This window comes from Heterocephalus glaber, unplaced genomic scaffold, assembly GCF_053883595.1.
Source record: "Heterocephalus glaber isolate CG9 unplaced genomic scaffold, H.glaber_assembly_v1.0 deba00001504, whole genome shotgun sequence".
Classification (NCBI taxonomy): Eukaryota; Metazoa; Chordata; class Mammalia; order Rodentia; family Bathyergidae; genus Heterocephalus; species Heterocephalus glaber.
This window is the reverse complement of record NW_028258324.1, coordinates 8,621,226-8,647,170: the sequence shown is the minus strand read 5'-3', so window position 1 is coordinate 8,647,170 and position 25,945 is coordinate 8,621,226. Positions and strand designations below refer to the sequence as shown.

Genomic DNA, 25,945 nt, shown 5'->3' with positions numbered 1-25,945 from the left:
GGCCACTTCCAAGATTTAACTATTATAAATTGTGCTGCTATAAACAGAGTATGAATGTGTTACTACAGTATGATGTCTTTAATCCTTTTAGGAAGATATTCAGAAGAGGTATAGCTGGGTCAAATGAAATTTTTATTTTTAGTGTTTTTGAGAAATCTCTATAATGATTTCTACAGTGATTGTTGTAGTTTACATTCCCACCAAAATTGGTGAAGCTATTTAACCTCACAGTCTCACCAAAATTTGTTATTATTTGATTTCTTTCTGTTTCTCTTTCTGTTTCTTTCTTTCTTTCTTTCTTTCTTTCTTTCTTTCTTTCTTTCTTTCCTCTTTCTTTCCTTCCTTCCTTCCTTCCTTCCTTCTTTCCTGGTACTGGGGATCAACTCAGGACCTTATGCTTTCAAGACAGGCACAGTGCCACTGAGCTAAATTCCCAGCCCTTATTTGATTTCTTGATGATAGCCATTCTTTCTGGACTAAGATGTAATCTGAATTGTTTTAAATTTGCACTTCACTAATGGCCAGAAATGTTAAACATTATTTTCATATATTTATTGTTCATTTGTGCGTCTTTCTCTGCAAAGTGTCCATTTATTTCATTTGCCCATTTTCTAATTAGGTCTTTTATTTGACAAGTTGTCTAATTTTTTTTTTTAGTTCTGTATTCTATATTTTAATCCTCTGTCCAAGGTGTGGCTGGCAAAATCTTTTTCTTTTTCTGTAAGTTGCCTCTTCACTTGGTTATTTCCTTTGCTGTTCAGAAGCACTGTAATTTGATGTGATCCTATTTGTTGATTCTTGTTTCTTCTGCAGTTGTGGCTCTGATCAAAAAATTGTTGCCTATGCCTATGTCTTCAAGGGTTTCACCTATTTTTATCTTTCAAAAGATTTTAGTTTTTCTGTTTTAATACCTACGCCTTTGATCCATTTTTTATTTTAATGCACAGTCAGAGATATAGGTCTGGATTTAATCTTTGCATGTGTATAACCAATTTTCCCAGCACTATTTGTTAAAGAGGCACTTTTTCCTCCAGTTTGTTTTGGTCCCTCTGTCAAAGATCAGATAGCTGAATGTACCTGGGGTTGTTTTTGTATCTTCTGTTCTGTTGCATTGATCCACATGTCTGTTTGGGGGCCATTACCATGCTATTTTTATTACTGTAGCTTTGTATTATAACCTGAGATCCAGGATTGTGATTGTGATCCCTCCTGCTTTGCTCTTGTTACCTAGGATTGCTTTTGCTATTCTGCTAGTGTTCTGGTTCCATATGAATTTTAAGATTTTTTTCTAGTTCTGTGAGAAATACTGTTGATATTTTGGTTGGGATTGCATTAAATCTATCAATTTTATAGTATGGCCATTTTGATAATATTGTTTCTGTGTATTGAAGAACGGGAGTTATCTTTCCATTTTCTAATGTCTCCTTTGACTCCTTTCTGAGAATATGATAGTTTTTGCTATAGAGGTCTTCCACTTCCTTGGTTAATTCCAAAGTATTTAATTTTTCTTGACATTATTGTGAATGGTATTGTTTTCCTAATGTCTTTCTCAGTGAGTTCATTATTGGTGTCCAGAAACATTATTGGTTTCTTGTGTGCTGATTTTGTACCATGTTATCTTGTGAGAGGTGTTCTAGTTCTTTGGTGCAATTTTTTTTGGTCTTCTATTTGAAGAATCATGTTGTCCATGGATAGGATAGTTTGACTTCTTCCTTTCCTATACATATCCGTTTTATTTCTTTGCTAGCCTGATAGCATTGGCTAAAATTTTGAGTACTATATTGAATTGTAGTGGTGACAGTGGACATCCTTTTCCTGTTCTTGATTTTAGAGGTAAAGTTTTCAGTTTTTTCCCCCATTTAATATGATGTTGGCCTTAGATTTCTCATAAATGGTTTTTATCAGATTGAGATAAGGTCTCTATACACCTATTTTCTGCAGGGGTTTTTTTTTAATACCATGAATGGATATGGGCTGTTGTCAAAGGCTTTTTATGCGTCCATTAAGATGATCATGTGATTTTTGTCCTCCCTTCTGTTTATGTGATATTTTACATTTATTGATTTGCATGGCTTGTAGTTTTTTTTGTTGTTTTTTTTTTTTTTTTGGTACCGGGGATTGAACTCAGGTCCTTGTGCTTGCACAGCAGGCGGCGAAACCACTGAGCTAAATCCCCGGCCCTTTTTTTGTTGTTTTAAGTCCTTGTTTGGTTTGGAATGAAGGTAATGGATGTGTCTAGTAATAAGCCTGGTAGTACTCTTTTCCCTTCTATTTTATTAAAGAGATTGAGGAATACTTCTCTTCAGTTTTCCCTGATGTTCTTATAGAATTTAGTGGTGAATCCATCAGGTCATGGGCTTTTCTTAGTTTGTAGGTTTTTTTATTACTACCTCAATTTCATTACTTGTTTTTGGATTATTCAGGGTTTTATATCTTCATGAGTCAGTTTTACTAATTCATATGTATTAGGAATCTATCCCTTTCTTCTGGATTCTCCAATTTGTTGGAGTACCGTTTTTTGAAGTAATTACTAATAATCTGGAGTTCAGCAGTGTCTATTGTGATTTCACCTTTTTCATTTCTAATTGCATTGATATGGGTCTTTTTTTTTTTAAGATTGGCTAAAGGTTTATCTACTTTATTTTTTCAAAGAACCAGGTTTTCAATTCATTGGCTTTTTTTGTATTGGTTTTTTAGTCTCAGTTTCATCAATTTCTCCTCTAATCTTTATAATTTCCTTCCTTGTACTAGCTTTGGATTTGAATTATTCTTGTTTTTCTAGGACCTTTAGGTGCAGCATTAGGTTATTTATTTGAGCTTGTTCTGTTTTTCTGATGTAGGCATTAATAGCTATAAACTTCCCTCTTATGACTGCTTTGTGTCCCATAGTTTCTGTTATGTTGTACTGGTGTTATCATTTGATTCTTTTGTGACACATTGATTACTCTACATTATATTGTTTAATCTCCATGTGTTTGTATAATTTCTGTGGTTTTGCCATTGATTTCTAGTTTCATTACACTATGATTTGATAATGTATGTATGGGAAATTTTTGATTATTTTATATTTGTTTCAGCATGTTTTATGGGCTAGTATGTAGTCTATTTTGAGAAAGTTCTGTGCTGAAAAGAATATGTATTCTGTTGTTGGATGGAATATTCTGTAGATATCTATTAAGTCCATTTATTCAAAGGTTTGGTTCTGCTCTGCTATTTCTTTGGTTGTTGTTGTTGTTGTTGTTTTGTCTAGTTTAACAACATGTGATAGTGGGCTACTGAGTTCTCCCATTATAATTGTCTTAGGGTTTATCTGATCTTTTATATCCAGTAGTGTTAGTTTATGGAAGTTTGGTATGTCAGTGTTAGGTGTATATATATTTATAACTGTTCTCTCTTCCTATTGAATTATTCCCTTAACCAGTATACCTTCTTTGCCTCTTCTGATCAGTTTTGCCTTGAAGTCCACTTTTTCTGAATATAGGATAGCTATTCCTGCTTGTTTGGGCTCCCAAATCAAGGGTGAAATATTATTTTTTGTCCTTTGATTTTTAGTCTATGAATTTCTTTTTGGATTAAATGTGTTTGTTGTATACAACATACCACTGAATTTTGTTTTTTGATCCATTTTGCCAGTCTGTGTCTTTTGATTGGAGAATTCAGACCATTCTCACTGTTATTACTAAAAATTATTGACATCCCTGTCATTGCATTATCCTCCTGTTGCAGATTCCCCCTTTCTTCTCTTTTGCTTAACTGCTCTCCGTACCTAGTGTATTCATTCCATTAAGCTTTTTGGCATTATTGGCTTCATTGTCTCTTTTTAGGGTATCCTCTAGAATTTTTTTTCAAGTGCTACTTGGTGGTGATAAATTTCTTAAGGTGTTCTTTGTTGTGAAAAGTCTTTATTTCTCCATCAATTTTGAAGATGGTTTTGCAGGATATTTTAATCTGAGTTGAAAGTTATTTTCTTTTAGGATTTGAAACACTTCCCTCCATGTTTTTCTGGCTTTAAGCTTTATGTTGGAGTGTGCTGTAATTCTAATAAGTGTACTTTTTAAGTTTTTTCCTAACAACTTTTAAGATTATTCCCATGTTTTGGGGATTTTTGATTGTGTTGTATCATGGAGAAGTGCTTTTCTGATCATGGTTATTTAAGATTCCATATTCCTCACTTACCATGTGTTATATTCTTTCCTCATATCTGGAAAGTTTTCTGCTATTATTTCTATAAATAGGTTTTTGTATGCCATTTGTGCTATCTTCTGATTTTTTTACTAATTCCAATTGATTTTAGATTGACCTTTGCATCATCTAGCAGCTGTTGGATCCATTTTTCATGTTCTTAGGTTGTTTTTAAGGTATATCTGTGTATATAGTCACCTGCATCAACCCTATCTCCTACTTCTGACACTGTGTCCTCACATTGATCATTTCTGCTACCAGTACTCTGAATAGAATTTTTTAACCTCCTAGATTTCTGTTTGATACCTTTTCATGGACTCTTAATTCTTTGGTAAACTGGTCATTCATGTTTTATATCATTTTATTTAGCTCAGCTAGGTTTTTATTGTCTTCTGTAAGATCACTGATCATTTTGCTTATTAAGTTGTCTATTTAGTTATTTTTAACTCACTGAGCACTTTATTGATCTGGTTTTTCTTTGTCTCTTTTTTTTTATCATTTCATATAATTCAGCTGTTTGACTTTTGAATTCCTCCACATTGATGTTCCATGGATCAGCTTTGGGGGAGTTGGGAGATTTTGGAAGCATTTGTTCCATAACTTTTTGTGTTTCTATTGTTTTATGTGTGTGTGTGTGTGTGTATGTGTGTATGTGCGCACGCGTGTTCACAGTTGAGGGTGAATTATAGTAGAAAGACTTTGTTAGAGATCCCTTTAATTAGTATCTGCCTTCCCATGATGTACTCTGGGCGTGGTTAACTATAGGCTTTTGCCTCTTCCCCAAGATCAAACACTTCCATTAATATAAGAAGGGAGGGCACAGTGTAATTGGCCCAGTACCCAGTTCTCCAGAAGTGCCTCAGTATTCTTGGTGACAACAAGGTAAACCAGATATTTGTATACAATAAAAGACAATTAATAGCAACAACTATTCCACCCTGGGAATGGCAATCAAATCAACAACAATAAGAGATTCAAATACAAACCACATATTGATGTACCATAAGAACCAATAAAAACTACTCTATACTTCCTGAACAATACAAAAAATATCTACAATAATATAAACACAAAGACAAAGCAAATATTAATATATAGTAAATATCTACTAAATGCAACTACTATACCACTATTAACAATAGAAAATAATTCAACAATAATAATAGTCAACTAAATATTTAAAGATTAATAATGCTTAATGGTAAGCCAGGTGTAGTGGTGCATGCCTGTAATCTCAGCACTTGAGAGGCTGAGGCAGGAGGATCACCTTGAGTTCAAGGCCAGCCTGAACTACAAAGTGAGACCCTCTCTCAAAAAACCAAAATAAATAAATAAAATAATAGTAATACCAATAAAAATGGAGGGAAGTGGGGAGGGGAAAATGAAAGAAGTGAACTTGGAAAAATAAAGACAAGGTGGAGGCAGGCCCTTCCAGAGCATGCCCAGGGCGGTGGTGCGCGGTGGTAGGCCGTTGGGTGCGCTTGGGCTGTCGTGGACGCCACCAAGGTCACCATGCAGCTGACAGTGAAGGCGCTCCAGGGCCGCGAGTGCAGCCTGCAGGTGCCCAAGGATGAGTTGGTGGCCACGGTGAAGCAATAGGTCTCCGAGAAGCTGAAAGTCCCTGTGTGCCAGCAGCGGCTGCTGTTCAAGGGCAAGGGCCTAGCAGATGGGAAACAACTGTCCAATTACAGCATTGGACCCAATTCCAAGCTCAACCTGGTGGTGAAACCTCTGGAGAAGGTGCTACTGGAAGAAGAGGCTGCTCAGATTGGGGCTGAGCCCCCACCTGCGCCTGTCTGGTAGCTGGCCTCTGAAGTCCTGGCCCACCACTTCAGTGCCGCAGATGTCAGCAGGGTCCTGGAACAACTCCAGAGGGATTATGACAGGTCCTTGAGCCACCTGACGCTGGATGACATTGAATGCTTGGCCAGCTGCTTCCTGCAACCAGAAGGCACTGAGGCTGTAGAGAAGGGATTCCCCAAATAGCATTCCTGGATGTCAGGGAGGAGCCCGAGGCCAGACCACAGCTGCATGTTTCATTAAATGTGTTCTCATGTTGCAGTTTGGCTGCTGATAATAACAGCTGGTGTGTGCCCCAGCTCTCGCTAGGTGTCTGGCATCCCTCACAGCCCTTCTACCTGGTTCTCTTCCACCTCACAGCAGAGGTGAGACGGCACGGTGGAGGGGCCCAGCAGCAACATGAAATGCCTGGTGTGAGGAGGAGCAGGTGCGCTGTGAGCAGGGAGGGTGGGCTTCAGTGCACTGTGATTACACCCTGTGTGACCATCCCAGGCCTACAGGGAGACAAATGGCCACTGCTGCCCAGTGCAACCTCCTGACCTCTGCTGCATCTGGGAGAGCCCTTGGCAAACCTCCTCGGAGGCCAGGTGCCTGCCATCCTGTGTCCCCTTGGCTGCTGCAGTCTGTGTAGCATGTCTTGATGAAGGGGCAGTGATCTAGGGGCTGGGGAGTCGGAAAGTCACACAGCCCTGTGCCATGACTTGGAGCAAGTGACTGTACCATTTGGGTCACCAACCATTGAGTCTGTGCAGCGAGAGCCACTTCTCCAACCTGAATCCCTTTCTTTCCTCCCTCCCGGCCATGGGTGGGAAGTCTGCGGGGACCTTTGACCTTATGTTCAGTGACAAACCGAATCCAAAAGTGAAGCCATAGCCAAGCATGGGCTGGACAGGGGGTGTCCTAGCCCTCGGGGACCTGGCTTTTCTCTGGGCCCCTTGTTCGGCTTCTCCTCCTGGAAGTGGGTGCTTCTCACTTCTTTGGCAGGCAGATGACTCAGCGGGACAGCGTGGTGCCTGGCACTTCCCCTGCCTTGTATATGCACTTAGCAGGCCCCTCACTGCCTTCAAGGGACACTGGGTGCTGAGAGGGAGCGGAAGTGTGAGCTGGAGGGTGTAGGGTCACCGATGCCAGTGCTCTCATCAGCGCGGGTCCCTTGGAGGAGCCTGCACCTGCCTGGACCTTGGTGAGGTGTCCCTGGGTCCCCATGCAGGGAAGGTGACAGACCTACTGGGGATATCATGCAGCAGGAACCCACTGAGATTGTAGCTCATGATGCTTTACAGTCAGGGAATGTATTCTGAGAAGAACACTAAAGGTGTGTGTGTGCAGGAAACTGAGCCACACAGAACTCTGTTAGCAAGGCTGCTTTTGGTTGCTAGTAATCGGTTTCACAATACAGGAAACTTCCTGATGACACACAGCAGATGAACAATTTGATGAGATTCCCAGTTTCTTCCACCTCCCTCTACTTTCTCCAGTTCCTGCTTCATCCCAGGCCACCGCCTCCAAGGAGCACTTGTTTCAGTAGCATAGCTTCTGTCTCACATGCCTCCGCAAATAAACGCTATTGTTTCATTGGTCAAAAAAAAAAAGTCAAGGGGGAGACAAAATAAGATAAAGAATCCTATTAAGAAGTAAAGGAAAATTAATACAATTAGATAAAAGTAACAGAAAAGAACAATCAACAAAAAAGAGCAAGAGAAAAAAGAACAAGAAAAGATCTCCTCCCACCAAGCCGCCAAAAAACCAATGAAGAAAAAAAGAAATTAGTCCAAAAAATTCTGTGTATTTTTGTTTTGTTTTTGTACTGGGGATCAAACTCAAGACCTTGTGCTTTCAAGGCAGGCATGGGTGCCACTGAGCCAAATCCCAGCCCTTCTCTGTGTTTTTGAATGTGTATTTTCTTTCCGGAGTCTGTAGATTGGAATCCGTCAGATATGAGGGAGGGATACTGAGTAACTATTAAGTTCCATTTTTTTTCCACATTCATGTTTTTGTGTGTAAATGCTGAGTTCTTCCCTGCCTTTCTTGCTGGGTGTGGTTGGTCAATGGTGTCCCTCCTAGGGCTCTGTTCACTCCCCAGTTTCCATGACCCTCTGTTTGCCCCATATCATGGCTTTCTCCTACCTTTATAGCCTGTGAGTTTGTGAGACACCCTACTGCTCCAGGCAAATGTCCAAGCCAACATGTATCTCTGATTACACTGGCAGATTGGGAAAGCAAACAGCACTGTGCTAGGTATAGGCAGTGTGGCGCAGGGCTCAAGAAGTTTACTGGATTGAATGTCAGCACTTGCAGAACCAGACACCTCTGAAAACTACACATGACTCACCTAGTTTCTCAACTCAGAGGACACAACCCTCATTTCCTTCCTGGCCTTAGCCTAAGCTGCTCAGAGGGTCTGTGTCTACCCTCTGCCCTTTCTACAACTGTCTCTTGTGGCTGTCACCCATCTAGTCACTGTGGTAGGGTAACACCAGAAACTCTGAAGGTGACCCCAGAAACCTACAGCTGTTCTATAGTTGTTCTGTAGCTGAGTCTTAAACAATTAAACACTTTCAAATATGACAGGTGCTGCACTGGATTTCTTCTCCAACCCTACTGTGTCTTGTGGAAGGAGTTCCTTTGAGAGTAAAACCCTGTACTGTTTTTGCAGTTAACAATAACCATGAGCTTTTCTTGGGGCTAGTGCCGCTAGCCTGGTCCATTGTTTCTCTTGCAGCTGCTGACTCTCTCTGAGATTACCTTGTGTTAGTAGAGTCAGGTCCTCCTTGACCACAGTACATTTTTCAGTTTTCTCAATGGATAGACTTTATTATATGAAGCATTAAATGCTAGCATAATTTAAATTTCTCATAAGTATATTATAAAGAGGTATTCAGAAATGAGGAAATTTTAAATGTATTGCATAATATATTTATTACCAAACACACTACCATTGACTATTTCTATTGCAATACAAAGGATGGAAATAATAAACATCCGCAAACAGGAAATCTTCCAGTTTAACTGTCTTCCTGAGAAAAATGACGAGAGATATTCACCCTGCTGCCTTTGAAAGTGCAGGCCTTTGCCTTCTTGAATTCTCAGTGTACATAGCAGTACTATAAACTAGCCATTCTTCAACGAAAGGAACATTTCAGTACATTGCTTATTGGAGTGTTTCTTTGTAGAAGATGTGATAACATGGGTGAAGGGTTTTGACACTGCTCATAGCCTTTAACCAATAATTATACCGGCCTAAGTGTAGAAAAAAATAATAGGCACAGAGATGTTATATTAGTAAAATACTGGAGAGTGCCAGTATAGTCCTATATTTTTGTTGTATCTTCTTTTAGGTGCACAAATTAGAGGTTGTTATTTTATCTCACTAGCTTTTAATTTAGATTTACCCACATATTTATTTAATTATTCCTTCTTGCAACTCAGATGTTTCTTCTACAATCAACGTCCTTAGAATCTGCTGGCAAACTTTTTTCTTGTTAATCTTTACTTGTCTCTTTTTGGGGTGGGGGGGCAGAGAGTGGCACAGGAAGAAATAATGACTTCATTTCTTAGTAATACTTTTATTTTGCCCCAATTCTTGAAAGAAAGTTGTATTAGATACAGAATTATAGGGTGATAGCTATTTCCTCCTAGCAATTAAAGACATTATCCTACTTCTTTTTGGCTTCATTTGTTGCTATGGGAAGTCAGTTCTCATATTAATTATTTAATTATCAATAATCTTTCTATTTTTTCCCTTCCTCCTTTTAACAGCTTTTCTTTTTCTTTGAAAGTTTTACTGTTCTGATTTCATTGTTCTTTCTAAATTTGAAGACAGGTATTTTCTTTTACTTTGTCTTCTACATCCTGAATAATTGCTTCATAACTTTCTTCCAATTTTTTTTTTAGTTGCATTTAGACAGCTGTTCAGCTCTCCACATAACAACAGTTCTGTAATTACAAAGTGTGTCGGAATTGCCTAAAAGTTCTTACACACACACACACACACACACACGCACACGCAGTCTCACTGAAGTAAGATAAGGCTCGGGCTCCTGTTTTCACCATTTCCCCAAGGCTACTAATACTCACCAATGTTTGAGAACCACTGCCATAGAGTTTAATTACTGAAATTTTCTTTTCCTTTGAGTTGCAGTCTGTTCTTTTTCAGATTTTCTGTCGATTTCGATAGTCCTTTGTCATACTTTTAATTTCTTCCTTTATTCTTCAAGTCTCTTAAACATAAATATTTCATATTCTACATCTGATCATTATCTATAGTCTTTGGGAAATGTGACTGTTTTGTTGGATTATTGCTAATTCTTGATTAAGGTGGCCTGGTTCCTTTAGTCATTAGTAATTTTTCATGGTGAACTCACTTTCCTTGGAATGCAGTTTTATCTGGGGGACCTCTTTAAGGCTTTTGCTTAAAGCTCTTTTTTTGCAGGAGAATTTGTTTTTGTTTCTGCCAGGTGTTTGAGGGGCTGTTTCCAGTGATATTAATTTTTGGCTTGACAATTTAGGGTCACATAGGTCTTGAATTCAGATCCCAAACTTGGGTGAAAGTAGGCTTTGGGTTAGGAATGTTTCTTTTACCTATTCCACCAGAAATAAGACTCATCTGTGCATCTGCAATCTCCCTGGTCTGTCTTTGAGGGGCTGGGGATTTTTGTTGTATGTGTCTGTTTGTTGTTTTCTGTTTTTATTTTCTACTTAGATTTTATCCATCAAGCATGCTGGATTTGGTGGAGGACAGAGGTGATTCTGAACCTCCCTCTTGCTGTGCTACTTGGCTTTGTCTCCTGATGCCTTGCTGTGTAGCCCGTTAAAGCCCAGGTCTGAAGCTAACATAGATCGGATACCATGGCTCAAAGTTTTTTCTCAAGTCTTCCCACACATCTGAAGAGTTGGGCTTAGTTCCAGGCCTTTTCCCTTCAGCTCAACTATGCATTATCAAATGTCTTTTAGAATTACTTTAAATATTTTACCTAGTCTTTTTATTTGGGTGATATCTAGTGTGCCATAGTGTGGAAATGGAACACCCAAATGAATGTGAGATTATTACTGTCTAATATTGAGGCAGCATAATTTTGCGAGTAGCAGAACTTTAGACTTTTTATTATTTTGTGTCTGGCTTTAAAAAGATATATTACTGATTTAATATCAACTTTAAAAGTTTCTTCACCTAAAAATGTTTACATAGGATGGTATCTATATGACATTGTTTATTTTGTATTAACTTGAGCTAACTTTTTTTCTGTTATTATTTTAAGGAAGTTTTTGAGTACTATGTTCAAAATGAAAATTCAGTGAAGAGGTGGAAACAGCCTTCAGTGATTGATAAACTCAAGGTAAGAAAACCTTTAACATTGGAAATATCATTACAAGTGCTTTTGCACACCTTAGCTTTTGTTATTGCTGTTATGTATGTAAAGGCTAATTATATCAGTAATAACTTTTTTAAAAGGAAATTTAAAAATACAATCTATAATACATAAATTGGGCCATATGGTACTCTATTTATGGCATGTGATGAAGATAGCCTCCTTATCTGTTCAGAAAAAAAAGATCAAAGCTACTTATTATCATCCATTACTAAATTGAGCCTGAAATCAAAGCCGGGTATTGGAGGCCTATGTAGCTCAGTGGTAGAGAGCTTGCCTAGCATGCACAAGGCTTGGGAGCACAAGGAGAGGGAGAGAGATTTGGGAGAAGAGAGGGAAAGAGAGAAAGCAGCATTTGTCTCATATGGGCCTAATCCATATTTCATGTTTAAAATCTTGTCAGCAACACACATAAAATCTGAAATGTATAGGGGCAACCCACTTTCTGGGTGTACCCTCCTGTCCCTCTCAGGCAGGAGCTATCTTTCCCTCAGTAAATATTCCTTACTCTTTAAAAAAAAAAATAAATGTATAAAATAAGTTATAATTATAGGCATAATTATACTCAAATGTGGGAGATTTTATAATAGTTACAATTTAACAAGAAGTTCTAAAGTAAGCAAATGTAATTTTTCAGCCAAAACTAAGGAAGCCTGGTTAGAAAGACATTACCATAACAGTTTAAAAAACTGTTGATTTATAATGAATTCAGTAGCCTCTTGGTTTTACAAACTGTAGAATAGAGTAACTCCATAAGTATTAAGTTATTTCAAGTCATCACATTGTGGTCATTACACTTTGGCATGTTCATCACCTTCACAGGAAATGGCCAAAGCAGAGGGCCTCTGGAACTTGTTTTTGCCAGCTATGAGCGGTCTCAGACAGGTGGACTATGCCTTGATTGCTGAAGAAACTGGGAAATGCTATTTTGCTCCAAATATCTTTAACTGCCAAGCACCAGGTTACTACATTAATTGAAAACAGAATTTTCTCCAATATTTTGAGTAGTGTTTAAATTTTCTTGATTTTATTACAAGAAAGTTTTTCTACACAGTCTACATAAATTTTACTCTAATTTTACTTTTCAGTTCATTTGATTTAATTGCAAAAAATAAGGTTGATTTTTTTTTCATTGGGCTATTCTTTTGTTAAACATCATTACCTTATGAGTATTGGTAAGTAGAAGTAGCCACCAAAGGTATTGGTTATATAAGGATCTTGATTTCCTGATTAGGGATGGATATTTCCACAACCTGTTGGAATGTATAGAGTTCCAAATCTTTTGTTAGCTTCACTATCTTTCCATTCCTTCACCAGTTATTTATTGATTACTTGCTATGTGCTAACGATTCTTCTAGGTCCTGATAGTGTATCAATGAATAAAATATGCTACAGTAATACACAAAAAATACCCCTGCCTTCAAAGATCAAATTCTAATAGAGGGAAAACAAAAATAACAAATAGAGGGAAACAAAGATAATAAATGAGTAAATTATGCAGTTAATCTGAAGATGAAAGGTACTTTGAAAAGAAAAAGCAAACAGATCAGGATATAGGAGCTCTGGAACACTGAGGGACAGAATATGGGCTATAATTTAAAATAAAGTGGTCAAGATTGGCCTCATTGATAAAATGGCATTTGATTGACTTAGGCTGATATGTAGGGGAGAGTTATCATAGCAGAGGAAACAGAAAACTCAAAGATCCTAAGGCAGTGATGGTGAACCTTTTAGAGACCGAGTGCCAGACTGTGAACCCCAAACCCACTTATTGATCACAAAATGCCAAGACTGCAGTTAAGCCTGAATACAGTACTGAGGTTTTACTTTAGAAGAAACAACTCTACATTAACATCTGGGCCGGGGATTTAGCTCACTGGCAACGTACCTACCTCACAAGTGCAAGGTCTTAAGTTCGATACCTGGTACCAAAGAAAGAAACATCAACATCTTTTGTCCTAAAAGAAAAACACAATAACATTTGTGCCACTGGTTGGGCCATCACTGCCATAAGGGGAGAATACGATTGGTGTATTACACGAATAGCTAAGAAAGCCAGTGTGCTAGGGGAAGAATAGTAGAAGAAGAGATTAAAGATTAAGGGCTTCCTGGGCTGGGTAGTTATACTTTCAAGAAGATGAGGAGCCAATAGGGATTTTGAACAGAGTAGTGACAAGATGGGATCTGTTTTAAAAGGAGCACTTTGGCTGCTGGGTTGAGAATTGACGAAATGAGGGAAAATAGGAAGCAGGAAATCTGTTTTGGGTATTCTGGTAAGAGATAATGGTGGTTCAGCAGTGAAAAGGGGTGATTAGTGGAAAGATTCTAAATATATTTTGCAGACAGATCCAAGAGGAGCTCTTGATTAGATATAGGGGTTAATGGAGAAGTCAAGGATACCTCCAAGGACTTGTGACAAATCAGAAAGATGGGGAAAGGAGGGAGTAAACCTGGAATGTCATCTGTAACAAGTGTTTTCAAACCTGGATTTTCAGACTTGCTTAAGAACCTTCAAGAAATATCCAAATTCCTAGGCACCATGTTACAGATTCAGATTTAGTGCATCTAGAGTAGACCCTTGCAATATCTTTTTCCATCCAAGGTACTCTGGTTATTTGGATGCTACCAGTTAAGGACGAGTGCTTGTTTTATAGTAGGATGATTATGGTACTATATCCAATAATATTCCTGCAAAAGTTGGGCCTCAGTATTGCCTTTTATGCTTATTGTATGACAGTAATTCTATGGCTCTCCCCAAGCATTAATGCAGTGTTAATCTGCCAAAAAGAGTTATATGCAACCATATTGGACTTCAGAGAGAAAATATAGTCTAGATTTAGCAAAGTAGCTTCATATTAGACTCTCATTTCTTTGCCCCTATTCAGATAGTTCATAGACTTCTGCCGATGAGGAACTTGTCCCTGACATGGTTTCCCTTCCCTAAACACTGATATATCAAATTACTGCTTGTAGTACATTGTAAGAAACTGTCTGTAGAGTTTCTAAAGATTTCATTTCAATTGTGTGAAGCTAATACACGAAACTACAGGGCTGGGGATTTAGCTCAGTGGTTCTGCATGTGCCTGGCAAACACAAGGTCCTGAGTTTGATCCCAGGTACCAAAAAAAAAAAAAAAAAGAAAGAAACTACATAGGTAGTGTGATTTTTGTGGAAGGGGAAATAAACTGGGGGTAGTGTTCTAGTTTAAATTGTTTTATTGCTATTCATAGTAAGAAATATATTTTATTTTGACCCAGTATGTAGCATATGTAGTTGTTTGTGTATGTTCCTGGATGGATGGATGCTGCATGGATGGATGGATAGATGAGTGGATGGATAGATAAATATGCCTATATATTACTGAAAAACTTCATGAAACATCACTTTGCCTTATTATCAGATGTTTTCCACTGAGTTTAATCCAATGTTTTTATTTTATTCTATTTTCCTTTCTAGAGGATGTGAACCATATTCTTTTAATCATAATTATACTCATGGGCCATATCATGACAAATAATGCTGTAGAAGATTTACTTGCAGATGCAGCTCTATCACTATTTTTTCATTTGACCTGTGAGCTCTCTTGTCACTAGATGTTCATGGATTTTTTTCTTAGGAGTAAAATTTCATGAGTCTATCAGTTTGCCATTCAAATGATATTGCAAGATTATTGAAGTTTTTTAAATGGGCAGGAAAACACATTTTCTTTGACTAAGGAATTAGTTGGAACTCTCCTAGCCAAATAAGAGGTAAAATTGGAAGTAGAAAAATAAGTGTTTTCTTCTTGTACTGGAGTTATCTTCATGAAGCCCTTGAACATTGTGTTTTGGAGCATTTCCAAAGAAGATAAGGAAGGAAATCTAATTGAGGCTGATGAAATACTTTGGGAGGCTTCTTAAATATAAAAGATTAGCTTCTGTGTAACTTACCCAAATCATTTCCCAAATACTGTAGCTATAAAAGCTTATGGGAAACATAGTCTTCCAATTTGTCTTTTGGTTTTTTTTCACCTTTCAGTAAATCACATAATAGTAATTAGAAATAGTAATTTCAATCCCAAATCTACTACTGGAAAATTTTATAGCTTTTGGGCTGATTATTTTAAGTGGGAAAAAATTACTTTGTTAAAGTAACTGGACTTATTTTCCCCACTCATACATTATAACTTCGCTAGCTTCTCAGAATAAACTGATAATTTGAGGAATTTTTATTCAATAGTTAACTTATTTGAATTATAATAAACAATATAAAATGAGCAAAGAAAGCAAACAGTGAGTTTCATTAATTATAACCTAAGGCTTATTTTCTCCCGCACTTAAAAAAAAATTAAGCTTGTGTTAATCTACCAGGAATTTTGTGCATCTTAATATAATATTGGTTGTTAAGAGTGTCTTAACCAGGCCAGGGATTTAGCTCAGCGGCACCATGCCTGCCTCACAAGTGTAAGGTCCTGAGTTTGATCCCTGGTACTGGGGAAAAAAAAAGTGTTTTAACTGAGCACAAACGTGTCTTGAGTTTACTTAGATTTATCTCAGTTTCCATAGGCATTTCAGTAACTATCCTTGGCATCATGATAAGAGGCGATACTGAAGCACTTTTCCTCAAATCTGAAGTAATAAGTTTTCCAGGGAGTGGTTTTAGATAGCAGTTTTAGAGATTTGGATAGCAATGGAAATCATAGAGGCATGTGGAGTATTTTGCTTATGGCACACATAAAGCATTCTTTTTAGCTGAGAAAGATACCGTGGTGTGTCATGTACTGAAAAACATGGATCTTTGAAATTATCACTGCCGTTTTATGTTCAAGGCAGGGATTCTGGTCTGTCATCTGCTTAAGGGAGGACCTAATACTTTTCTAGGTGGTCTGTCTTGCACAAAGGTAAGAGTGACATTAGAAGCAAAAAGACAACAATGCTATGCAAGTTCAGAGGAAGGAGGTATTTTGGACTGGGTAATTGAAGATTCTTGGAGAGTGACTCATAAACATTAATTTACTTTTGAATGACTAGGAAACTTTGAGCAAGAAGGCCTGACCAAAACAAACATGTTGAAGTTAGAAACCACAGAGTAAGTTTGAGGAGCTGGAGTCTTGGGAGGACATGTAATATGAATTGTTCTCTAAGGGCACTGTAATTACTCCCAGCAGGAAATACAAGATTTGCAATATAGCTAGCAGGCACGGTTTAGGCCCGTGACTTAGACCTTATTAGAACCATGCTTTGCTAGGATGAAGTGGGCAGGAGTCTGTAATTCAGAACAAGTTAAATTAATATGCACTGAGTGCCATGTACTTATAATTATTTATGGCATGCCTTCATTGAAAATTATATTTAATGCATGTTTCAGAATATTTGTTAGCAAACATTTTCTCAAAAGATGCATGCCTGTATCATCTACATAAGTTATGGATTTCATAGTGGCCAACTTAAATGTAAAACACATGCTTTTTCTTCTTATGTGTAGACACGGGGAACATGGAGGTGCTGCACCTGTATGGAAGTGAGGAACAGAAGCAGCAGTGGCTGGAGCCTCTTCTTCTAGGGGACATTACCTCTGCCTTCTGTATGACAGGTAAAGGCAAATCACCATCCTCCCCTCACATGATCAGGCATCCTGAAGTTACAGGTGAGCTGAAGAAGTGTGGGATGTGGCTCTAGCTTTCACTCACATTTGTCCAGGGCCAAAAATGTGAATATGTTTGTTTTGAATCTAGTTTTAATTTCTGGCATTTTTAAGTATGCAGAATAAAATTGTCCTCCTCTTTGGGAGGATATCAGATGTTTTCTGGTAGCCTCCTTTAACATTAGCAGCAGAGTACCCCTAGTCTCATAATCTTTTAACTTGCATTTTTTAAATTGGTGTCTTTGGATATTTAAGATTGTTTTGCTGGGATATAGTTCAGCAGTGCTGCGCGTGCCTGGCAAGTGCAAGGTCCCAAGTTCAGTTCCTGGTACCAAGAAGAAAAAAAAGACTAAGATTGTTTTTACTCTGGTGTATGAGATATTCATCTTTGTGATAATTTTATAGTGATTTAAAATACTCAACTCTTCCATAAGTCTAGAAATACAAAATTTTAACCATGGCTGGACACATGGCTCAAATTATAATCACGTGGGAAAATAAAAGTGGGAAACAATAAAAATGGCTTTGCTATAATTTGTACATAGAAAACAGTGGTTAAAAATTCTTTAAAAAACAAAAATTATCTTTTCAGGATTGAGTATAGAATTAAACTGAATATAGTTTGGGCATAATTTTTAATGCTTTTAATAATAGCCAGATTTTATTGTTTTCTATAACAATTTATAATAAGAAAGCTGATTTCCACTTAACTCAGTAATAGGCATTATTGAACACTTGCAGTGTAATGTATTCTTTAACTGTGAGTTACAAAGTAAGTACAGAGTGCCCTTTCTCAAAAAAAAGTCTCAAGTTACAGAAATAGAATACATGAAATATCTGAATGACCCATTTAAAAGGGTAACATATTAATAAGTGCAGATTATTGCAAGAACTAGCTAGTTCTTAAATGCCATACAGTTAAGCAGTTATTTAGAAAAACTTTCTGGAGACCATGAGTGTTGAGCAGACTATAAAGAATGTAAGGTATATAAATTGAGGAATACATTCTCAATGGAACCTGCAAGGCACAGTGAGAAATTGTTTAAGAGAGTAAACTGTATAGTGAGGAAACTTGGCTTGCCAATATTTAGTACAGATTTCCACTGAGGGAAGTAAAAGACAATATTTTTAATCTACATTTGATGTTTAGAGAAATGACTAAGTGACTTGTGTCCTGAGTTAGACATCAAGGTGGGAGTTGAGAATTCAGAGTACTGATCCCTAGCATTCCACAGACCTCATTCATTTTCTCATTGAATATTTATTGAATACGTACAATGTGTAGGTTAGGGGAGGACCAGAGAAGATAAAGATGCCTCTGTCCTTGGTCTACATTCCTGAATCTAAGCCTCTTTTGCAAAACAATGATGTCTACCTGCCTATAAATTCAACATTTCTTTATTTATAGAGCCTGATGTATCTTCTAGTGATGCCACAAATATTGAATGTAGCATTGAAAGAGATGGAGATAGCTATGTAATTAACGGCAAGAAATGGTGGAGCAGTGGTAAGTGTTCAACATTAATTTTTTATTCAACAGATTGATCCTCAGCAGAATAATGCTGTGATTCATAATCATTAGTTTCATGATCATAATTCTTTAAATTCTGCCTTTGAAAGCATGTTCAGATTTAGAAATAGAGGAAAAATAATTTTTAAAAGATAAGCACAACACATTATTAAAACTACATGACTGTGGGATGTAGGGGGTAGCTCAGCTTAGCATGCACAAGGCCTTGGCACTAATAATAATAACACTAATAATAATTTGTGGTACATATTTTCACTGGTTAAAAATGTTTAAATGAAAAATAAGAAACTTTATACATAAGATAGCATTTGTTGGCCAACTCTCACCAATAGACTTTCATATTTTATAACTTTGGGAGATTAAAAAAAAACCTGGAACTCATATACTTATAATTATCTGATAATTGCTCCTAGAGTGTATATCAGAAACCTTATATTTATTAAGATAACCAGTTATTACAAAAGAAATTTGACATCATAAACAACCTATGTGTTTAGGAACTTACCAAAAATGTATGAAAGGACCAAAAAAACCTTATGGTGTTTTGCTTTTTGGGTTGTGGTTGTCATTCCTTCTGTAATTTTATAAAATTACTTACAAATTAAGAAACAAAAAAGATTAACTTTTGCTGTACAATTATCCAAGTACAAAAATTATGCAGAGAAATGTTTATTTACAATTTAGAAAATTAAAAATGATTATAAATGCCTCTTAAGCCCCTTTATGAATAGGTTTTAGATTGCCTAACCTATAGCCTTTTTTAAAAAATTACTTTGTTTTGAAATTATTATAAATCACAGGTAGTTATGAAGATAATACAGAACAATCCCAGGTATCTTTCATCCATTGATGAGCCTGATGGTTTATCTGACATAATTAAGGCATAGTATTAAAACCAGGAAGTTGAAAATTGGTACAATGATTGGAGAATTCTGTAGCATTATATCACACATGTAAATTTGTGTAACCATTACTGTAATCAGGGTACAAAACTATTCCTTCACCCACAGAGGTCTTCCTCTTCATAGCATAGTGCTTTTATTTATGCCTATTACTAATACTTTCCTATATTGTTATTTTAATTTTCATGTTTTATACATGTATTGTTCCCTCTTTTTTTTTTCTTTTATGTTCCCTCTTCCTGACTTCTGTCCTCTCCCTCCCCTCAGCTTCTTCTTTGTGATAAATTACACAAATAGTGTTTGATATCTGAGTTTCACAATAATGTAAATGTTTTATCTGAAGAAGAAGCATCATCCAAGCAAAAGACAGAGCAGTTTTACATTTAAATGGTAAAAGAACTTGTTGGCTCTGTAGGACCCTCTGAATCAAAAGGAATCTCCTCCACATTTTGTCTCTGTCTTCTCCAGGATCCATATTTCTTGGCCACTTTCATAATATAGTTTTTAAAAGAGGCTCCCATGAAAACATATAGGACTGGGTTGAGGCAGCTATGAAAGAGTGCAATGCTCTCTGTGATTTGGATGGCAACATCCATGCGTTTGCTCATGTCACAGTCAGTGATCAGGGAGTAGATGATGTCTATGGCCCGGCAGAACTTGACAATGTTATAAGGCAGCTGAGTAACAATAAAAACTATAACCACTGTGAGCAGAACTTTGAGGGGTTGAGATTTTTTAATATTAGGCATCTTCAGGAGTGTCCTTGCTGTAATAAAGTAGCACACCCCCATAAAAAGAAAAGGAACCACAAATCCAATGCAGATTTCCAGCATTTGAATGGATGCTTTCATTGATGTTCCTAGGTGGTGGGGAAAGATAGGAATGCACCTGCTATTGTCATTTACTGTGTAAAAAACCAGCTGGGGTATACTCAGCAAAATGGCAGCCATCCAGACACAGAAACAAATGATCCAGCAAGGTTTTCCCACTCCTGATTGGCTGGGGGCTTTAGTTACAGCCCAGTATCTGTCTATGCTGATACAAGCCAGAAACTGCATTCCTGAGACAAAGTTTACTGTGTATAGGGCTGAAGTTACTTTGCACATCATTTCCCCTAAGACCCACCCATGAGCAGCATTAACTGCCCAGAAAGGCAGAGTGAACAGAAGGAGTAAATCAGCCACACCCAAATTCAGGATGTACACATCTGTCTTGGTTCTCTGTTTCTTGTAATAGGCATAAATTGCCACAACTACGGAGTTGCCTGCAAGTCCAATGATGAAAGCTACTGCAAAGAAGGCAGGGAGGAAAACTTTTGCAAAATTTCTGACCTCTTCTTTTATGCAGATCACTTCATACTGACTGTAGTCATGAGTGCTGTTCATTTCATTTTCCTCGTAATAGTAATCTGTTGACTGGTTCTGCTCCAAAGCCATGGCTCCAATCTAGATAACAAAAAGAGCACAAGATACTAATACTACTTAACGGGAAGCAGCTTTTGCCTCGCATGTGTTTTGTTCTTTCTCTAGAGAACATATTATTGCTGTAGCATATGTGAGCCTGAATCTGCCACTCTTTGAAAAGCTTTAATGGGAGCCACATTGGAGTGTATCCCTAAGATTTGTTACCTGTCCTTTATTTTTACAAGTCTGTGGGCAGAGCTGGGACTTACACAGGGAGGATGAATAGTACATTTGGAAACTCTCTTCATAATTAAATCCTAAGTCAAATTGAAGACTTTTCTGTAAAACAGTTTTGGGGGGGGGGCGGTTACTGGGGATCGAACTCAGATGCTTGCGCTTGTGAGGCAGGCAGTGGAACCACAGAGCTAAATCCCAGCCCCTGTAAATGTAGTTTTTAAGATAACAAAAATTTAGTCAGATTTCAAGAGGAATAAAAAATGCTCTGATTTTAACATATATACCTTAGTGAATCTTACAGAGTATATCTGCAATAGAGTAAATTTTAAAATCAAAATAAATTAATAATTTTCTTTTCAAAAATACTTATTTTTCATTTTTATGTTATTAATTTATAAATTTAATTTAAATAAGTTAAATTATTTGTACCAAATTTCACTAGTTGGCTTTTATAAAACAAGACCTTCTTTAATCAACCTCCCTCCAAAACTTGACACTACTCGCTTTTTATAAACTATTATTGGTAGCACCATCAACACCCTGGACCTCTAAGCTGTGAGCCTAACCATTCTTGACTTCTGTTTTACCTTCACCTCTGATTTTCATAAGTTAGTCCATAAGTTCTTTACCTTCCACATAGGTCTTAGTTCTGTCTCCCTCTTCCAGTCTATACTCTTGGGTTCATCTCAACAGTTTAACTCTCATGTTTCTTCCTGGCCTACTGCAGTTTTGTCCTAGCTGGAATCTTGTTGTTATTCCTCCTCACCACCTCCTTTTGAAAATCATTTTTCTTATTGCTACCGGTGTTCTATTTCTAAATTGCCAATCTGACAATCCCCTGGTTAGCTCCCTACCTGGAAGACATATTGCTTCACCTGCAAGACACAATCCAAGTTCTTAGCCTTGATACCCAAATCTCCCTCCATAATATGGTATCACCCACAGCTACTGCCACCTCTCCCCACTTTGTGCCCCACACTGTAGATAGTAATATGCTGGTTTGCCAGACACATACCATGCTATTGCACCTGTCTACATCTTGCTCATTTTGCTCTTTCATCACTCTTTCCCATCTCTCCCTTGAAGAGCTCATTGCCGCTCAATTAACTTGATGTCACTTCCCCTGAATGCTTTCCTGATCACAGACATACCTTCCAGAGAATTGTCCACATTTTATGAAAAAGATGTGCTTCCCCAATTGCCTTGTGCCCCTAGGTGGTAAACTCACCAAAGTATGACCTGTTTGATTTGTGATTATAATTAAAGCTAATTAGCATGACTGGCACACACTAGCTGGTTAGTAAGTCTGTGTCAAACTGAAGGTTTTGGCAATAGGTAAAAAGCTGTTACTCTAGTATGGATGATATATCAGGAACCCCCTGTCTCAACATTAAATTATTGTACTGTATTTGCCAACAGCACCCCATAGTATTATGATAAGCTTGCACAGAAGTTCCAGGCTTTACAATATGTATTATAATGACTGTCAACATTTTTATTATATTGCTCAGTTTTGCTTTTTTCTTTAGCCTTTCTATCTCCTTGGGTTAATTTTGTTCTTTGAAGAAACTCAAATAACCTTATAGGGTCAGTCATGAAAATAATATTTTTAAATGTGCTAATTTATATGGTTTATTTTCAAAAGAAAAGCCTTAAACTTGCTAGCCTTTTTTTTTCACTCTTTTAAATTTTTTTTAATTTTTATTGGTACACATTTGTAGTATATAATCACTACATTCATCATAGGCTAGCGTTTTTTCAAAGAGTAAAGCAAAGTCAAGGTTGTCTCTTGAGGAAAAGTCCTGTAAAAAAATTGCTTTCATTGTGCAAAAACCAAGTACCAATGATTTAAAATGACTAGTCTATCTTTAAAGTATTTGAAAAATTCCAACCCAGAAGATTACTATAACCTTATTTTTATGCATTAAGTGTTAACACAACATGAACTTTGTTCTTTCTTTGTTTCATAACAAATCATGAACCTGATGATAAAGAATAATATGACCAAATAATGTAAGATATTAAGGAAGAATATTTTGAAGTAATAATTAATCATACTAAAATGTGAGTAAATAAGAATAGGAATGGAAATTGTTTGCAGAAAAGATCCTTCTGGCAGATATACATGTAAGTGTTTTTATAATGATTATAAAAACAAAAAATAGTGTTTATTAAAAAAGCAGAAAAGTAATATAGCAAAACCTGTTTTCTCATTAACAAAGATTTATGCATAATGGTATTGAAAATAATATTTTCTTGCTATATTCAAAATTTTAAGGTTGAAATATACAGCTGTTTTTAAATAGCTCTTTTTGTACATAAAAATGTTTAAACTTTTATGCATCAAATCTCCCACTGTATGGGTAAAAATACAAAATCTTTAGGCTTTAACAATATTATATCCAAGGCAGAAGGAGGAAAGAATGAACCAACCTGTTTTCGGTGGGCAGAGAGGAGCAGTCGTGAGTGCAGAGGAAAATCAAATGACTCTTCTAACTCAGGCTGCTTTTGTTTTCGTTTTACACTCCGCCTTTATGTTGGATCCAGAGGACTGTCCTGAAATTTAACCTTCTGAGCATGTGAGCTTTTTATGGAAAACCACCCTATGAAGTTAAATCTAAGTTCTTAAGTATCCTAGGATACACATTTGAAAGAATTCCAACTTGTTTCCAAAACCACAGGTCTTTCAGGGTTTCCACTTAGCTGAGAGAACAAGAAAGGGCTTGCAGCTGAGCAGCTGACTGCCAAGGAAAAACCAGATTCTCTCAGGAGCATCCAGGCAGCCAAGCACTTACTGGCAGCATTTAGAGAAATACTCTCTCAAGTTGTTTTGTCTAGGAAATAAGGCAAAAATGATTTGAACTCAGAAAATTACCTTTTTTTTTTTTTTTGTACCAGGGATTGAACTCGGGTCCTTGCACTTGCGCAGCAGGCAGTGAAACCACTGAGCTAAATCCCCGGCCCAGAAAATTACCTTTTTAAAGACTAAACTATCACAGGCTAAATTATGAGTAATCATTAACCACTTAGAGTTGAACTTAATCATTTTATACCAGGCCATTTAATATTTTACTTAAACTACCAGACTCCTGGTATCATTGTACTCTTTCACCTAAGATCTCTCCTGTGCCTTTCTCCATGGCTTTAAACTCTTGCATTATTGTAAACTTTTTCTTCAAAGACCAGAATACATACCTTCAAAAGGCTTCTGTCTGGGAGGCTATGTAGTTCCCAGGCTTCCAAACAAATGAAAAAGAAGGAGAAATTTATGGTCTACTTGAACTTGACTCTTCACATTTGCATGGCTGTTGCCTTATTTATTTTCTCATGCAAGGCCAGCCTCAGTCTCCACCTGCAGAAGTTATTTTAGACCCATGCCATTTTTTTCTCCAGCTCACTGGGCTAACCATTTTTGTTAATTCACACAAAAGCAGTTCGTTATAGCTTGCCTTCATCTTCTTTATCTCCCTGCAGTACAGTATGTGTCTGAACCAATTTCTCCTCCTCCTTATCCTCCTCTGTAGACAGAAGAATCATCAGCATGCAGTTAAACCAGCTCAGCACCTAGATTTGTAGCATTTGTTCATGACGTAAATAGTTCCACCATGGCCAGTTTCAAGCTTTCAAAATCAAGTCACCGTATGTAAAGTTGCTATGAGATGGACATAATTAGCACTGCTGAGCAGGGTCTAGCACATTTTCTCCAAAAGAAGCCTCTCTTTCTACCCTGACTGATCATTCTTCCAACCTCTTTCTGCCTTCTAAAGGACATTGTTCTTAGCATTTTTATCCCTGCTTTGGCTGGATTATCTGATCTTTCCCCTTCTCTTACATCTCATTTTTCTTGACCATCTGTATATTGGACTGGAGGAAATAAATAACCCACTAAATTCTTTTTTTTTGGTACCGGGGATTGAACTTGGGTCCTTGTGCTTGCGCAGCAGGCGGCAAAACCACTGAGCTAAATCCCTGGCCCTAACCCACTAAATTCTTATAGCAACCCACAGAGGCCCACAAGATCCGCCTTTCCCCTCTCTCCCTACTTCTGACCTTATTTCACATTTTACTACATCAATCTCCTTGCTGTTTCAGAACATACTAGGCATGATCCTAATCAGGCTTTTTGTGCAGGCTCTGCTGTCTGCCAGGAATGTGTTTGCTCTTGATATTTACAAGCTTCACTCACTTTTTTCTTGCAAGTCTTTGCCCATTCACCACCTGCTCACTGAGGCAAGTCCCTGGCTACTCTGTTTAAAACACCCATCACCCACCTGTTCTTAACCATAGCATTTATCATGTTCTAATGTTCCATATCGTTTATATTATACCATTTATATTTACATTTCTGTCTCTTCTCTCATCCAATATTAGAATATAAACTTCATCAGATCAGGAACTTTTGTTTGCTTTGTTACTGATGTACTCTAATCCTGAAACACAGTAGGTGCTCAATAAATATTTTGAATTAATAAAAATCCTCCTGTGCCTTTTATTATCCCATTTTACTTGTCCTTGATGCTATACTTCTCTAATGACTGATCTATAACTGTAGCCTTCAATATAGCTATACAGAACACAGTACTGAACTGCACATATTAATACTCCTGCCTAGAATACTCTTCCCACTCCATTTTAGATGCCTAGCTCCTATATAGGTCAGATTCAGGCCTGACCTTAATATTGATTAATCCAGGAAGCCTTCCATAATCCTTCCAGATTAGATCAGACAATATCATCTCTTCCTTCACGCTTACAATACCATCTCTCTCTATTGTTGGTGCTTATAAATTTTTTTTTTGTCTTTCATGACTATCTTGTACCCTGCTGCACTCTCAGTATTTACCTTGGAATCTTAACTCGTAGTGCCAGCTTACTGAATAGTAAGTATGTACATAAATC

General features: G+C 37.2%; 2 protein-coding genes and 1 pseudogene across 3 annotated transcripts in view; 2 read left to right on the top strand and 1 right to left on the bottom strand.

The window, feature by feature from the left end:
* Acad11 (acyl-CoA dehydrogenase family member 11) overlaps nt 1-25,945 on the top strand; it is an 88,372-nt gene that overhangs the window by 35,360 nt on the left and 27,067 nt on the right. For both annotated transcript variants that reach the window (XM_021243521.2, XM_004834236.4), the window contains 4 exons: nt 11,241-11,318; nt 12,174-12,312; nt 16,815-16,922; nt 18,382-18,480. In XM_021243521.2, the coding sequence (XP_021099180.1) occupies nt 11,241-11,318; nt 12,174-12,312; nt 16,815-16,922; nt 18,382-18,480 (424 nt within the window). The remainder of the gene's footprint in view (nt 1-11,240; nt 11,319-12,173; nt 12,313-16,814; nt 16,923-18,381; nt 18,481-25,945) is intronic.
* On the top strand, nt 5,553-6,303 carry LOC147825235 (ubiquitin-like protein 4A pseudogene; annotated as a pseudogene).
* Nucleotides 18,475-23,645, bottom strand: Ackr4 (atypical chemokine receptor 4). Its single transcript, XM_021243947.2, has 2 exons — nt 23,480-23,645; nt 18,475-20,851 (listed from the first exon to the last, which is right to left on the bottom strand). The coding sequence occupies exon 2, from the start codon at nt 20,840-20,842 to the stop codon at nt 19,790-19,792; it is 1,053 nt and encodes a 350-aa protein (XP_021099606.1). The 5' UTR covers nt 20,843-20,851; nt 23,480-23,645; the 3' UTR covers nt 18,475-19,789.

Bases quoted from the DNA above. Each gene is read 5' to 3' on its own strand.
- Ackr4 (XM_021243947.2), bottom strand. From the start codon at position 20,842: ATGGCTTTGGAGCAGAACCAGTCAACAGATTACTATTACGAGGAAAAT.